The following is a 15,434-nucleotide window of genomic DNA, read 5'->3' as shown; positions in this document are numbered from 1 at the left end:
GAAATGCTAAGGACATGTTGGATAACTGCCTTTAGACATTTAAAGAACCCCCATGTTGAAGAGAAAACTTGAGGGCAAAGCTCTAGTCACGAGTAAGAGTGGCAGAACATAGAGACTACTAGTGTAGCGTTAAACATGCTGATTCCAATACCACATCTTTTGCCTTAACACGCTCACGTTGTTAAGCATCTCTGAACATAGTTTCTTTATCGGGAGAATGGGGATAGCAGTAAAGTCAACCTTCCTCTGTAATGGCGAGGATTAAATTAAGTAACATATTTAAAACTGTGCATTGGTAGCTGTTATTAATATTAAGCTATAAAAGAGTAGAACTTAGCCATTATTTAATATTTCCCATCAGATCTATCCAGAAAACACAAAGCAACCTTGTCAAATAGCAACTCTTATGTTCCTATGAATATTTTGTAAAGTGAAATAAAAGAACTATATGGTAAGAGGCTACTCCAGAAGCAGACAGGGGCCTGGACGGAAGGTCATCAAAGGGTGGAGTAGGACTCAGGAGGCCTAGGCTGAATGGTTTCGCTACACAGTCACCCCTCTTCTCTCTGACACCAGAAATCACCCTTCTTGTTAGCTTTATCCCCTCCTGATTTTCAATACCAGGAAGTTCATTAATCCTTAATACAGCTTTTCTTCATTCTGCTGAGCTCTTAACATCGCTGATATTTCATTCTCTTTTGTTCCTTTCACACAGACAGACTCCTCCAATAACTACTTGAGCAGATTTGTGCTTCAGTTTTTGTTAGCAATGTCTCGGAACTTCTTTCCGCCTGTGCCTTTTGTCCGAGAGGCAACTCGGTGAATTCTTCTTGGGCAAGCACAGTGGCCTTTCCGCTCCATCTGAAGCATGTGCTCCACTTAGCTTTCCTGATACCTCGCAGTCCGGTGGCCTCTCTTCCGTCTTATACAAAACTTCTCCCTGGTGACAGCAATGACTCCATTCCAGTCTCATTTTGAACTTCCCTGAATCTAATGTGTGACTTTCCTTCCTTAGGAGAACTCGTCTGCATTTAAAAGTTAAAACCCCCAGTCCATGTAACTAGCTTCCACATCCCTGTCAGCCTTGACCTCTCACCTTTCCCAACTCCAGTTCCATATTTTCACATGCACCTCACACAACCTCATCTCACATGGATGCCAAAGTAGCTGTTACACCAACCACTGTCCTCCTACACCACATCCTCTCCCAGTTACCTTCTTTATCAGCAATACCACAAGTCTTCAAGAACCCCAGTTCAAAACCTTAGACTTCTGACTCCATCTTCTTTGTTTTCCACTTATTTAAGCATTATTGAGTCTGACTGCAGCCCCTTCACTGCCAAAGCAGTGCAACAGTTTCTTGGGATCAGTCTAGCATCAGCCCTCTCTGTGGTCCAAGGTTGAGGCTTGGAAAATGCATTTTCTAAAGGATCTATAGTCAATGTGCAATCAACATCCACCTTCCAACTCAAAATGCAACACTTTCTGATTTCCTGAGCATCAAGTATAAATTCCACCAAAATAAATCGTTATGTCTAGTTCATAATATCTGACCCAGTACCCATCTTCAAATCCCTCAATATTCCTTAGAACTTTCTGTTTGAGTTTTTTCTTACGCATATACACAGACTCTTCTGGTCTACCTGGCTGTCTCTGTCTCTGTCTCTTCTCTCACCTCTCCCTTCCTCTTTCCAACCAATTGTTCCTCTTCAGAGCTGTATATTGTGTTATTGCCCCCTGTTGGAAAGCCCTCTGCCCTTTTCTTTTCCAAATAAAAATGCCATATTTCCTCCATGACTCTGTTTTCAAATCATCTCTTCTGGAAATATTTTTCTAACTCAACTTCTCAGTCCCCAAAGAAACTCATCACTCTCAGTAGATAACCTTTGTCCTGACTCCTTGCCAAAATAAGCTTATTGTTTTGAAAATTCCAGAGCCATAATTTCCTGTCTAAGGGATATATCTCCTGTCCCAACATACACTGAACAAATACAGTTCATCTGCCTTTCTTGGCCTGGCTTTCAGTAACTAATGTGCAGAATAAATCTGTCCATCATCACCCTAACAGAAACCCCCTTCCCAAATCCTTCACTGAACTGCGATAACTACCTGGACCATCTTTGTAGCATTCAAGGATTCCTTTTATTGGAGTTAATTATTGTCATGCCATGTGTGCTTTTCTCCCTAACTTCTTTGTGAAATTCTTCTTGGAAGAAGAGATTATACTTCATGGAAATTTGTAAGTTCTCAGTTAAATAAAATCAAGCCAATATCTAATATTTTTTTCAAGCAAAAGTCCAAACTTACAGACATCCATAAGAAGTGTTTTACTTTTATAGGCATCTTTCACATAAATCTATATGGCATCTCAGAACATAGGCCAATATGACCATGATCTTAAAGTTCACTATATAAACTCCCAGTCACAAAGCAAAAGCTAGCTCTGGATTAGTCCTTCTGTCACAAATGTCTAGAAAACTGGACTGAATATTAAGTTACACATTCACAAGGTGAGTGTCCCAAAGTCTGAGCAAACAATAGCTAACAAAAACAATCTGACAGGGCTGTTCACACAGAGTTGGGAAATGTTTAGGTGTCTAATAACCAGAGTGGACAGATCTCACTGGACACCTATGCGTTCAGTGGAGAATCTAGAAAGGCCAACCCTTGAGAGTAGAGCTAAAGTAACCATAAACAAAGCTCCTTGAAACTCCTCTAATAAAGCTGATCAATACTTCCTGAAAGAGTCAAATTGAGGGTCAAGTAACTTTGCTTTTAAAAATAACTTTAATAGTCTTTAAGCGAAGACAAAAAAGTCCTCACACTCAATAATGGAATATTCACAATGCACAAGATAGATACAAAATTACCAGGAAAGAAGCAGGAAAATATGACCTATAACCAAGAGAAATGTTGGCCAACCTTAACAGACATATAAATGACAGAAATAATACAATTAGCAGAGGGAACTTTAAAAAACTATTAAAAATATGCCTAAGGACTCAGAGAAAAAAATTAACATAATGAGAAAAGCAATAAAAATAAAAATAGACTCTAGGCCTGAAAAACATAATATCTAAAGTACAGACTTATTGCATGGGCTGGTATATCATCAGATTAAGCACTATTAAAGAAGAAAAGCTGAACTTCAAAATAAGCAATAAAAACTATCCAGACAAGTAAAGAGAAAAAGAGTTTTAAAAAAATAAACATAGGCTTAAGGAGATATAGGAATATGTATTATAGAGTAAAGCACAATTAAAATTACATTCCTAGGAAGGAGGAGAAAAATTTTGAAAATTTTCTAAATATGATAAAAATATTAACCCATAGAATCAAGAGTCAGAAGGAATCCTAAGCAGTAAGAATACTAAGAAAACCACATCAACGTACATCATTAATCAGATTGTTGAAATCCAATAATAGAGAAAAAAATCTTAAAGAAGTCAGGAGGGTGGAAGAGAAATAAACTGAAAAAATATACTAAGTAATTGCAGCAGGATGGAGATAGCAGAAGAAAGTGATGCGGAAGAAGTGTAACACATAATGCCCATGTGGGGTTTATCCTTGCAAAATGAAGCTCATGCAACATTTGAAAATCAAACAACAAAGTTCATCACATCTAAAAAATAAAGAGAAAAATCCATGTGGTCTCATTAGATGCCTGCTCCACAGGAAGCCAGACGTCATAGCGAGGGTGTTGCAGCACCCCTTCCTGGGGTACAGCTGAGATCTGGCTCCCAGCCCCTGCCCACGCTGGCTGTCCCTGTGAGCAGCAGCCTTGTCATTGGAACCTGTACCTCAGGCAAGCTTGAAAATGACTGCATCCTCATCTGGTATTGAGTGCATTCTCAGAAAAGATTTCAAGCAAAATCATTCCACCGAGTTGTTCCCAGATTTCTAGCGATGAAAAAATAAATTAAGCCACTAAATTTTGGTGCGATTTACTATGTGATGTTGAACAATCAATGCACAAGCAATGCAAATTAAAGGCACAAAGAGACACCACAGTGCGTTGGCACTACCGAGTGTCTTTGAGAATACAGAACAAGTAGAACGCTCATCCTTTGCTCGAAGGAGTGTGCAGTGATGCAACCACCTTGACAACCAGACAGGTTGTTTTTCATAAAGTTACACAAGTTTGCCATGCAGTCCACCAATTCTACAATGCTTGTGAAATGACAGTGTGTGTCCATTGTGCATACAACTTGCGCAAAAAAAATATTTGTAACAGCCCAGTTCATGAGATCCCCAAACTAGAAATACTCATCAAGTAATGTCTGGAGAGACAAATGCCTGTATATTTGTACAATAAAATAGTATTCAGTAATAAAAAGGAAACTGCTAATACATAAAGCAGCACAGATAACTCCCAAAAGCATTCATCAAAGTGAAAAAAGTAAATAAACACAAAAAGAACTATACTATGTGGTCCTGTTTACATAAAGCTCCGGAACAGACAAACTACTCCACTGAGATAGAAATCCAACCAGAACTTTCCTGGAGCACAAAGGGCAGTTAGTTCATTGCAGAAGGCTGAAATGAGTCTTTTACAGGGTTGACAAAAATGTTTTATATCCCAATTAGGCTGGTGATTACACAAGGGCATGCATTTATCAAACAAGCCAAACTATATAGTTAAATGAAACATCTTATTGTATATGAATTATACTTCACATAAATTCAGAATGCATATTTTAGCATCAGGTCAGAACCCTTCCAGGATAAAAATAACCAAGCATTTCCTGTCCTCTTACCTTGTTCTCTACCACTGTTTTGATTTTTCTCTGTATTTATGTATCTCAGTGTCTAGAAGATAATTCTTGGTTTTTATTTTCTCAGGCTGCCTCATATGCAATTCCTCTTAGTTTTTCCACTTGTATCCCTATTCTCTCTCTCTCTCTCTCTCTCTCTCTCTCTCGCTCTCGCTCTCTCTCTTCTCTCTCTCTCTTTCTCATTCTCTCTCTCCTTCTCCCTCCCTCTCTCTTTTCCCTATCTTCCTCTCTCCTTTCCTCCCTTTGTCTCCCCCTCTCCCTTCCTTCTCCTCCCTGTCCCTCCATCCTTGCCTTCCCTCCATCTTCCTTCCATCTCCCCTCCGCTTCCCTCCTTTTCTCCTTTTCTATTTGCAACACTGGATAGCACTAGAATTTGAGCCAAAGACATTCCCAGCCCTTTATTTATTTAGTTAGTTATCTATTCAGATAGAGTCTCACTGAGTCCCTAAGTTGCTAACTTGCCCAGCATAGGTTCAAACTTGCAATCCTCCTGCCTCAGCCTCCCAAACTAATGGGATTACAGGCGTGCACCACCATACCCAGATTATTTCTTTTTTTAAAATTCTCTTTGCATGCAAATGTAGCTGTGTTGCTATACAACTTTTTCTGCCCCATCTTGTAGTGGGAAGAAAATATTCTTTTTAAGCTGACCTTCCCACAAAAACAAGAGCTTTAAAAATTATTTATTGATTGAATTGCTTATTTCTATTCATTTTAAACTGTAGATATAATGTTCATATTAAAAATTATGTATCAATGTTTACTAATAATTATTACATGCCACTTACATTATCCTTTGCTGATAGATATATATATATATATAGATATATATATATATATATAATTAACAACCAAGCTGTACACAAGATTAATACTCTCAATGTATTTTATTGTATTTATCATCCCTCAATTTAAAAAAATCATCTTCTATTGTTAAAAAGAAGGTTTCTGTGCTCCACTATCACATGGAGTCACTGTTGGAATAGTCTAGAATTGGGAAAAATGACTTCAAGTCAAGGACACCATTTTGAGAATCTGTGGAGAATACATATGGCCCCTTTTCAAGGATGCTAAGGCATTAGCTGGATCCCAAACCTGCTCCAAAGTCTGGGACCTGTACTGCTGCTCCTAATGCCAGAAGTTGGCTGAAAGCATGGATGGAAGAAGCCCAAGTCTCAGCACTTTCTGTTATCTGCTTCATTTCTTCTGATGCCGTATATGTTTATTTTTGAATCATCCAAACTGGAGTTTCCACATAGGTCATCTCATACGTGCTCAAAAAACTCTAGGAGGTAACTGAGAAAAGATCTGTGCTATCTCCTTAAGAACAATGACCCAGAAAACCAGCAAGTTTCAAAGGGATGTGAATAAAAGCCAAATCCTATAATAGAGTCCAAATCTTCTGACTCCTAAATAGAGTTCTCTCAACTACAGTACACTCACCTTAGTTCTCTGAGCTGAGTCCCTTCTACTCCCACCCCTCCTAGCCTATGAATGTATGTTCTGATGAAATGTGAATAAAAGAAGAAGAATCAATGGTTTAAATTGTGTTTCTGGTTTTCTTTGGATGATGGTCTAATTTCTTTAAGCCTGTCTACATTTTATTTATCTTCTGAGATAAATATTTTCCATACCTTCTCTTTGGCCTTTTCCTTCCTCTAAGGAATTCTATTGCCTCTCTCTCTTGGTACCTATTGTTATTCAGCCAGAAAGGTCAGGCGCAAGAGCAAAAACTTAATCAGCCAAGTGATTGGGTGAATCTGTCCCAAGGAAGCTCTCCTGCCATGTTCCAGGATGTCCCACTTTCTGGAACATGTCCAATATATTATCAAGTATATCTGATAGAATTTCCCTGGCAAAGGACCCAAGCTGAGAATGGACAACTGGGAAATTCATTTAAAAATTGTCTAAAGGGGGAACAAGTTGTTTTTGGAAACTCACCTCACCAAAAATGCTACTGAGGCATTTTTTCCACTCCCTCATTATTTTATCACCAGTTCAATACTCTCCTTTAAATACTCTTCCTCATACCTTGATCTGTGTCATTTCAAGATTAAGAAAGAGTGGCCACTGCATGGACTGGGAGACAACATAACAGTTATAAAAAAACCAAGCTTGCACAGGACACTTTGATACGTCCTTTCTTAGCTCTTTCCATGTGACCTCTGCACCCACTGCCATCCTCACTACTATTCCTCATTCCTTATCTATCTGCTTTCAGACATGAGAGATGTCCATGTGCATCTATTAAGCAATAGTTCAACTATGGAGCAAAACACCCATCACTTACTTAATGCTGTATGGATGCGTAACAAAGTTTTTTCTAGTTGAGGTGCCCTCCTGAGGAAGCCTCCCCCAAGTCCATGGTTACATGATTCTGTAGGCAGTCAGTGGTTGAACAGATACTAATGGGCTCCTGCAACCAGTTGAGATTTTATGTCTTTCCCCACGCTCATCACTTGACAGTGAATGGTGAAACTAGAAATGGAAGGGAAGGGCATGGCTTCTGCTAATTAAAATAAAGGAGTTTCTAGAGGCCAGTGGTCCAAAACCTCTCTGATCATGCAGGGTTCGGATAAGTCACTCTGAGTTAAGGAAGTTCCACCATCTGAAGACTCCTCTGCAGTGTATCTTCCTCTTCCTCAGTATTAGCTTCCATAAAGTTTAATTCTTAGTTTCTTTCTGTAGGAAAAAATAAAATGTTTGGATGGTAAATATGTTGCTTGAATCTTTGGAGTGAGTCCAAGGTTGAAACACCTGTGAGAGATGTATGTTTACAGACATGAAGTAAACACTATTCCTCAATCTTCCTTTTCTTCCGTATTTCTGGGCAAAAGAAGTCAGAAAACAGAAATTACCACAGCAGCCATCCCCTTCCCTTCCCACGGATCCCTCCTTGGGAGTGAGAGGTTAGTTGAATGGGGAAAGCAGTGCCATCACCAGGGTCATCATATGCAGCCACCCAGAGAGCCTACACAACTCCAGATGGTACCTTTCATAGAGACTGAACTGGAGCATGTGCAGCTTGCTGACTGGCTGCTGGAGTACCGCTGCTGTAAGAAAAGTCACATTTCCTACTGATGGAGCAATTTATCATTAGTTAGGCCTCATGCTAAAGATTTGCACACATCTTCTAATTTAATTTCCACGACACCACCTTGAAATATGACTACCTCCATTTTGAAATGCTTAGGAGCTACTACTGCCTGATTTGTACAGCAGTGCAACCGGATCTCAAAGACGCTATGGAACTTTTTGAAATCATGGCTATTGACTACAAACTATTTGCTGCAAGGTCTTCTGAGAAGCACAACAAAAATGTTTCATCTGGTTATGTCTTAGTTGATCATAATCTGTGTTGTATGTTGAATTGATTCCCTGAAGGAAAAGGACCCTGATTCAAAGGTAGGGAAAGTGTGGCTCTTATCTATACACTGCACAGCGTCAAGCAAGTCATAACCTAGCAACACAAAGGTGAAAGTCTCCAGGTTTACTGCTTTGTACCGTCATGACCTTGGAAGAAGTATTATCAGACAGCTGGATTCCAGGGACTGTACTTATAAAACAAAGCAGAAACTTTCCTTGCCTACTGTAGGATTAATGAAAATAATAATTGTGAAAGTGTTTTATAAATTATAGAAGTCCTTACATTTGTAACAGGACATTAATAGTGGTTATAAAAGAAGACAAAATGTCCTTCAAGTGTCAGGCTGGCCAATTCCCCATCAAGCAAGGGGTAGAAAGCTGCAGCTTCTGTTGTTGCTGTTGTTGTTGTTGTTGTTGTTGTTGTTGTTGTTGTTGTTGTTCTTCTTCTTCTTCTTCTTCTTCTTCTTCTTCTTCTTCTTCTTCTTCTTCTTCTTCTTCTTCTTCATCATCATTTGGGCCAGTTGCTCTTGCCCTTCAACAGACCAACTTCCTTATGAAGATATTCATTTTTGTTAATAACATTCCCCTTCTGCACTGGCCACATAAACCCCTCATAGATCTTTTTCCTCATTAATAAAGATGTGAAATGTTAAATTGGATGTGGATGAATTTCATCTTTCTAACAGTCATCTATACTCTCAACACTTCAAAGAATTTTCATATAGTCAGTCTGAGTCTACTAAGTCTATAAGTGACCTCATCTTCTCAACATCTGCTTGACCTCCTGCCCTGCCCAATGACTCACCCCTAATCCACAGCTGTACCATAGACTCCTGGTTCTTAGGTGAGTGCATCCCCCTACGCACACGCATACACTAGACGTGTAAGTTCATATCCCACAGAAAAACTATGCTTAATATAGGGGTAGGGAAGGATAAGTCCAGTAATTTCAAAATATTTTTACTAACAACATTCTTTTAACTGGGGGCAGTGTTGGGGATTTAACCCAGTGTCTTCACACTGAGCTATATCCCAGACATCATCATTATTATTATTATTATTATTATTATTATTATTATTATTATTATTAATTTTGAGGCAAGATCTTACTATGTCACTAAACTGTCCAGGCTGGGCTCAAACTTGCAGTTCTCCTGACTCAGTTTCCCAGAATCCTGAGTTATAACTGTTCACTACTATGCCTAGCTGCTAACAATATTCATATTCTTCTGTTCCCACCCACTTCCAAGATATGTACACAACTCTTTCCTTTGTCCCAGGAAACACAAATGCTCAAAGGCTTTCAAATTATATCCAGAATGATCTGGATTCCTCCTCCACTCCCATTCCAGTTCTCCTGCTTGTTATGGCTTCTTAGCATTTGAAAATACAGAACATTTTAATTATGAATGATCTCGCTTGTCTGACCCACATCTCACCTGCCTCCCTGCTCCCTTAGAATTCCATCCCATTGTCAGAGGAGTATCAGTTTCAGAAAATAAGTTTCCTTGGTATCTAACCCGAAGTTTCCTTTTGCAAGTATCATCTTATTACTTCAATGGACCACACTAAATAACTCCTCTCCTTCCCTGCCAGTCTCCCTCCTCAGAGATTTGTAGATTGTTGCCATGGCTTTTCCTTCATCACCACTTAGCTCAGCCATATATATTTAATTCTTTTCATCTTTCATCATAAATCACTCCCTTCAACTCTTAAATCAGCTCTCTGCTCTTCTCTGGATTAGCTCCAACTCTCCCAATTCACCTCCAATAACTGATATCCCTCCTGGGAGTTCCAACTGCCTCTATATCCCCTACTTTCTCTGCCCTCTCTACAAATGAAATGGGAAGGGACTGACAGATATGTGAGGTGAAGCTTCCTGCATATTGCATTGCATACATCTACTGCAAGCTGCCCAGACCCCTCGTGTAAGGAAAATCCCAAATCATGCAACCCCTTTCCTGTGGTGGGGAGTGAGTGCTGACAGGGAGACAGGCCCTCCCACCCCATGATATCCTCTAGACCTCTGTCTGGGGGATGGTAGAAGCAGATTTCAAAACATCAAACCAGGACATAAAGCAGAAGAATGGTAAATGCACTAGCCTTCAGGCAGACATCTTTTGTATAGTGTGGGCTGCATCGGACTGGCGCATCACCACCCATACAATCCCTGCAACAACCTCTCTACCCCTGCTTTGAATACATGCTCAGGGAACTCCTGCAGATTTAGAAGTGATTATCCTATTTATCAATTCACAGCAAACTTAACAGGAAAACTACACACATGTCATTCAATAGAAGGCCTTTTAGGCATTCTTTTGTCCTTTCAGACAACCCAATGCCACAAGCAACACAATGGTTTTCCTTTATTCTAACTGGGTTCTTTTCCACTGTGCCATATCCTCAGCAATGGGCCTACTCAAGTTTAGGAAGCTATTTCAGTCTGAGACAAATGGGCTGCTGTAGGCTGCTCTCTACAAGAGATGGCAGAACAACCATCCCCTTCTTTGTTCCCCACAAAGAGCCCCATCAGCATGATTGTTCTAGATTAGACTGCCAGCCCCTTGGGAAGAATCAGGAAAAAAACAGCTGAGTTTTGCCTACATTTATTTTGTATAATGAAGATCCTATGCCACAGAAGAGTTTTGTAGCTTATCTATAAATTAAAGCCAATATAGAAGGAATATCCCCATCTCCCCAAAGATGATAAATAGCAAAATCAATCCAATGGGCAGAATTTAAGCTTGAATATTCATATAAGAAAATGACTGGAATGACAATGATATATGTCATTCCAAACATGGAACATATGGTAGTAGGGTATGTCTGCTCCGTGGGAAGTTCTGCAGTGGAGGCTGTATCTGAATGGGGCTGGAAGGCATCTGTAAGGCAAGAGGCTAGCCATGCAAGGCCAGCTGCCTAACTGCAGATAGCATATGTCCTCTGAGACAGGAGAAGCCAGACTGTTCCAAGTGTGATCACCACAAGGGCTGAAGTGCTTTTCAATAAGCTGTCTGTCTCTCCTGAGGTCATGGGGAGCTCATCCAGTTACACTTAGTGTCTTGTTTGATCCCATCAATACCCATTTGATCCCAATCTTGTTGAAAAATGCTTGGCCAAAATTTCTGGCCTTTTAATGTCAGAATCCTGGCTCTTTCTGGAAACAGTATTGCTAGATGTATAAAATGATGCATAAGAGTGCGGTCCAGATGCCAATGGGCTGTGCAACTAAGGAGGACTTGGATGGTCATGATTTCCCTACAGCCAATAGCAGAGTAGCTCTTAGAGGACACTCCTTTCTACATGAAGCTCCCCCACTCTGCAGCCTCAAGTCCCCATGGAGAATTTGGTTGGAGTAATATATATTTCAAATGCATTATGCTTGTGACACTAGCTTCCTGAAGCCTGCCTGCTTATAAATGACAAGTTTGGGGATACAGAAAAAACACTTTTTGTCTGTCACCAGCAAGTGACCATAGCTGATCATATTGGGTCCTATGGTCACTGAACAAGGTGATGGATAACTCCAGAAGTGCTCAAAGACATAAAAGTGGAAGAAAATCTGAATCTGCAAAGAAGTGATTTTTATATTTATTACAAGAATGTCAGATACTAAAAGAGAATGTTTCCTGTGTAAACCGCAGAAGCCACAGTGACATTAAAGCCCAGTTGTTCATTACAAAACTACCCCTCGTAGGACAACAATGATCAGTCTCCCATTTCTGTTCTCTGAAGGCACGCACTATCGACCTCATCAGACCCTGTCCTTTCGGATGAACTACATAAATTCCAGCATGATCACAAGGGGTCATTTTAAGTGCCAATGCCACTAGTGCCAGCACTGAAATATGCATCCACACTGTTTTCCTTAGAGACTACACACTAACATATTTCCTGTGCAATGACTGGGGAACATCTGCTTCTCAGTATTTCTGCTGCACAAGAGTCTCAAATGTGTGTGGGAGTATGTGTGTGTTGGAATAAGTATGGGAGATACTTGTAGCTCTACAATGGACATTTTTCAGTACTTCCCATCCAATTAATATTAGACATTAGTAACCAGTGAAGCATAAGAATTTCATTTATTTCTGATGATCAGAATGATAGAATAGGAGCTGGGTTTGCTCAATGGAATTACTGTAGGCTTTTTAAAAAACATGACTTCTCTTACGTGCTTCTCTCATTCATTTACATTGTATGTTTTATTCAGAAGTCCTTCCCAGCAGTCTTACAAGGGAAACATCCATTCAAAACTACCTGGTTTCCAGCAAAAGGATACAATGGGAAGAAACATATGCCCCCACCTCAGTGACTATGGCAAGAAATGAGGGAGTAAATGAAACAGAAACCTCATTTTAGGCATCTCCAGCTGAGAGATCTGCAGTGAAACAGGCCTGCCAGTGATTATCACCAAGAGCTACTCTTGTAGACACACTAACTGAGAAAAAGGAGGCAAAAGGAAGAGGGTAGAAGGGAAAGAAAACCAGAGGAGGAAACTTGTTTCTCCATGGTATTACAGTGACTTCCCCAAAGCAAGACAATTTTTACAACTTTCTTCCTTCTCACCATCCCTTTTCCTGTCCCTTGTTTGGTAAGTCCTCTGGGGCTCTCCCAAGACCTCTGAGAAGAATGAGAATCTCCATGCAAAGAAGACAGGAGGTGGGAGAGGGTAGCAGAATGGATCAAGAAGAGAAAAGGCATTTCTTTCCAACCCAGCATTTGGGAAGGAACTACAATCAATGGGAGGGGGGGATTCAATATAAAGAGAAATTATATATTCCCTGGGAAATTATACTTCATTCTCCAAATATATGGTGGCCAGGAGGAGGAACAAGGGAGAGGGAGGAGGGCAAACAGTTTTATCTAGTACCAGACTAAGGTGGAATTTAAAAGTAATAGGAACATTTCAACTGCTATAGAGGCCAGCAAAGAAGAAATATACTTATGGTTTGGATTCTTTGTAAGTCAGTAAAAGAAGGAAAATATTACCAAAAGTAGGAAACTTTTCCCTCCAACTTGGTTGCTAAACAGAAAAGAAGGCCCTTGGGAGGTGACCACAGTCAGGGACAAAATAAGAAATCGGTCTAACTTGAGGAATGAAGAACCGGGATTAAGAAGCTGTGGTTTTGGAAAGGAGAGTAAGAGAAGGGGCTGGTTAACAGTGGTTGTAAATCCGCGTAAGTAACAACGCAAATCCCAACACTCTCTAGCGGAAGCTGCTCACCAGTCCGGTAGATCTGGAAGAGAAGGCGGGGCTGGGAGGCGCGGATCGCCGCGGACAGCCTTCCCTCTCTCCCCACTTCTGACGCCTTCTTCTCGGGCATCAGGCGGATTCTCAGCCGCCCTTCGCCGTGGTGAATCCACCAGCTGAACAGCTCGCTGAGGTTGAACTGGAGCAGTCCCACGGCTGCCTCCTCTGGGGGCCCAAGGCAGCCCTCAAGGATCGCCTCTTCTCCCAGCTCCAGCACCAGCTGCTTGGCACGCCGCAGTTTGCGCACCGAGCCGCCCTTCAGCACCCTGGACAGAGTCGGCGCCGAGGCCGGAGACGGCGAAGTGTCGCCTGCTGCCCAGGAGACCCCAGGCGGCGGCCCCAGCAGCCGGAGCAGCGGTGCACAGTCAAGGGCCAGCCAACCACACGCTTCAGGCCGGCCAGCACTCTGCTCTGAGGGCGATGGCGGCGGCAGCAGCAGCTCGCGGGCATAGACGCGGAATAGCGAGGGCACCACGAAGTCCACCGCCAGACTCTTCCTCTGCAGGCGCGAGTAGCTGAGCGGCTCCCGGGGCTGCAGCGGAGGCATTACGGCCTGTGACCCCACGCGATGGCTAGGTGATGCTCCGAAGCCCGAGGCTACCGCTGACAGTAGGGGCAGGAGCCACAGGAGCCCAAAGGCTGCCATCCCGCCAGGGAGGGCTGTTTGTAGTAGTCTGGAACTCTCCGGAGCTCAACCTCGCCCTTAGCTTTCCCTCAAACAGGAAGGGGCTCCAACAGTGCCTGGTGGTAAAGGGCTCTTTGCACCTCCTTCCCGAGCGCTGTGCGTGCACTTGATTCTCTACGTTTACCCTAGTTGCGGTCTGAATAAGTCTGAGCTGGAAGCCAGGTGTGAGCCCAGAGACCCTAAAGCTCTCTGGGCTCAACAGCTGGACTCTTGGCTCTCACTCACCCAGCCGAGTGCCGCGCCCCCGTTTGTAGCTCGCTGAGCTCCCGAACCAGAAACTACTATGCTAGAAGGGAGGTGGCAATTGGGTGCTGTCCTCTCCTGCCCCCCGTGGCCGGAGCTGGGGTCTGTCCGTTCTCCAGGCTGCCTCCAATCCTCCGCAACTTTCCAGGCTGGGAGCTGTGGCTCGAGGCAGGTGCCCACTGTCCTGGCCACCTCCTGCGGTTCCTTTGGGCTCCTCCGATCTCCTCTCCCCGGCTCTGGGCAAGAGTCATGGGAGGGGGCTGTTTTCTAGCGCCCCCTCAAGCGACCTTCACTGCAGGAAGTCTTGGGACCGCACTGCCCTCTGAACTTCTGAGCGTGAATGCGAGCCTTGGTGCTTCGGAACGCAGGCTCTAGCAGCCGCAGCTCTGGCAGCCGCCAGCGTACAAGTTTGCAACGTCCTTGCGGTCGCCCGTGTCCGGGCTTCTAGGAGTTGTCTCGCAGGCGCCAGGGCCGCCCCGGAGGCAGCGGCAGAGGGAAAGCATTCAGGGCAGGGAAGCCACAATCTTGCCCACTCCTCACCTATCTCTGCGCCCGGTGGCTTCAGGTCTTTGGCTGGAAGGCGATGGGAAGGTGTCTCGATGCCCCGCGACCCCCGGAGAGCGGCAGAGGAGGGTGCCAGCTGCCACCGCCGCTGCCGCCCCCGGAGCCGCTGGATCGCATCTGCCCAGGCGCCCGCCACTTGCAGCTGGCGGAGCCGTGAGCGCGCCGGGAGGGGGCGGGGCCGCGGCGGGGGCGGGGCTCGCGCGCCAACTCCAAGCTGCTGCGCGACCCGAGCAGACCTGCCCCGCCCCGCCTGCGCCCGTAACCAATGGCGCGGCGAGATCGGCTCCTATGCAAATCTGCAGAGGCCTCCGTATTCATTGAGAAAAGCACTGCGCCCGCCCCGCCCTCCCTCTGTAAATCTTTCTCCTTCCTTTCCTTCCTCCAGATTCTTTGCCCTACTTAAGCTGCTGTGTGAGCAGAAGCGGGTTTTGAACAAATGGGGGAACTGAAGGAGGACGTTGCAATCAAGCACTCACTCTAATTATTCGTTTAGTAGATTAAATTGCTCTGATTTTTAAAAATCAGGTTCCAGAATAAAAGGAGACAAGGC

The 15,434-nt window shown here is 43.2% G+C and overlaps 1 protein-coding gene across 1 annotated transcript in view; it reads right to left on the bottom strand.

Moving 5' to 3' along the window:
* Positions 1-14,680, bottom strand: part of Alk (ALK receptor tyrosine kinase) — an 854,626-nt gene extending 839,946 nt beyond the window's left edge. Inside the window, exon 1 of the mRNA XM_004627384.1 lies at positions 13,366-14,680. Within this exon, the coding sequence (XP_004627441.1) occupies positions 13,366-14,038 (673 nt within the window). The 5' untranslated portion in view covers positions 14,039-14,680. The remainder of the gene's footprint in view (positions 1-13,365) is intronic.
* Positions 14,681-15,434: the final 754 nt, after the last annotated feature.

This window comes from Octodon degus, unplaced genomic scaffold, assembly GCF_000260255.1.
Source record: "Octodon degus isolate 3935 unplaced genomic scaffold, OctDeg1.0 scaffold00019, whole genome shotgun sequence".
NCBI lineage: Eukaryota > Metazoa > Chordata > Mammalia > Rodentia > Octodontidae > Octodon > Octodon degus.
This window is presented reverse-complemented; position numbering and strand designations above follow the sequence as displayed.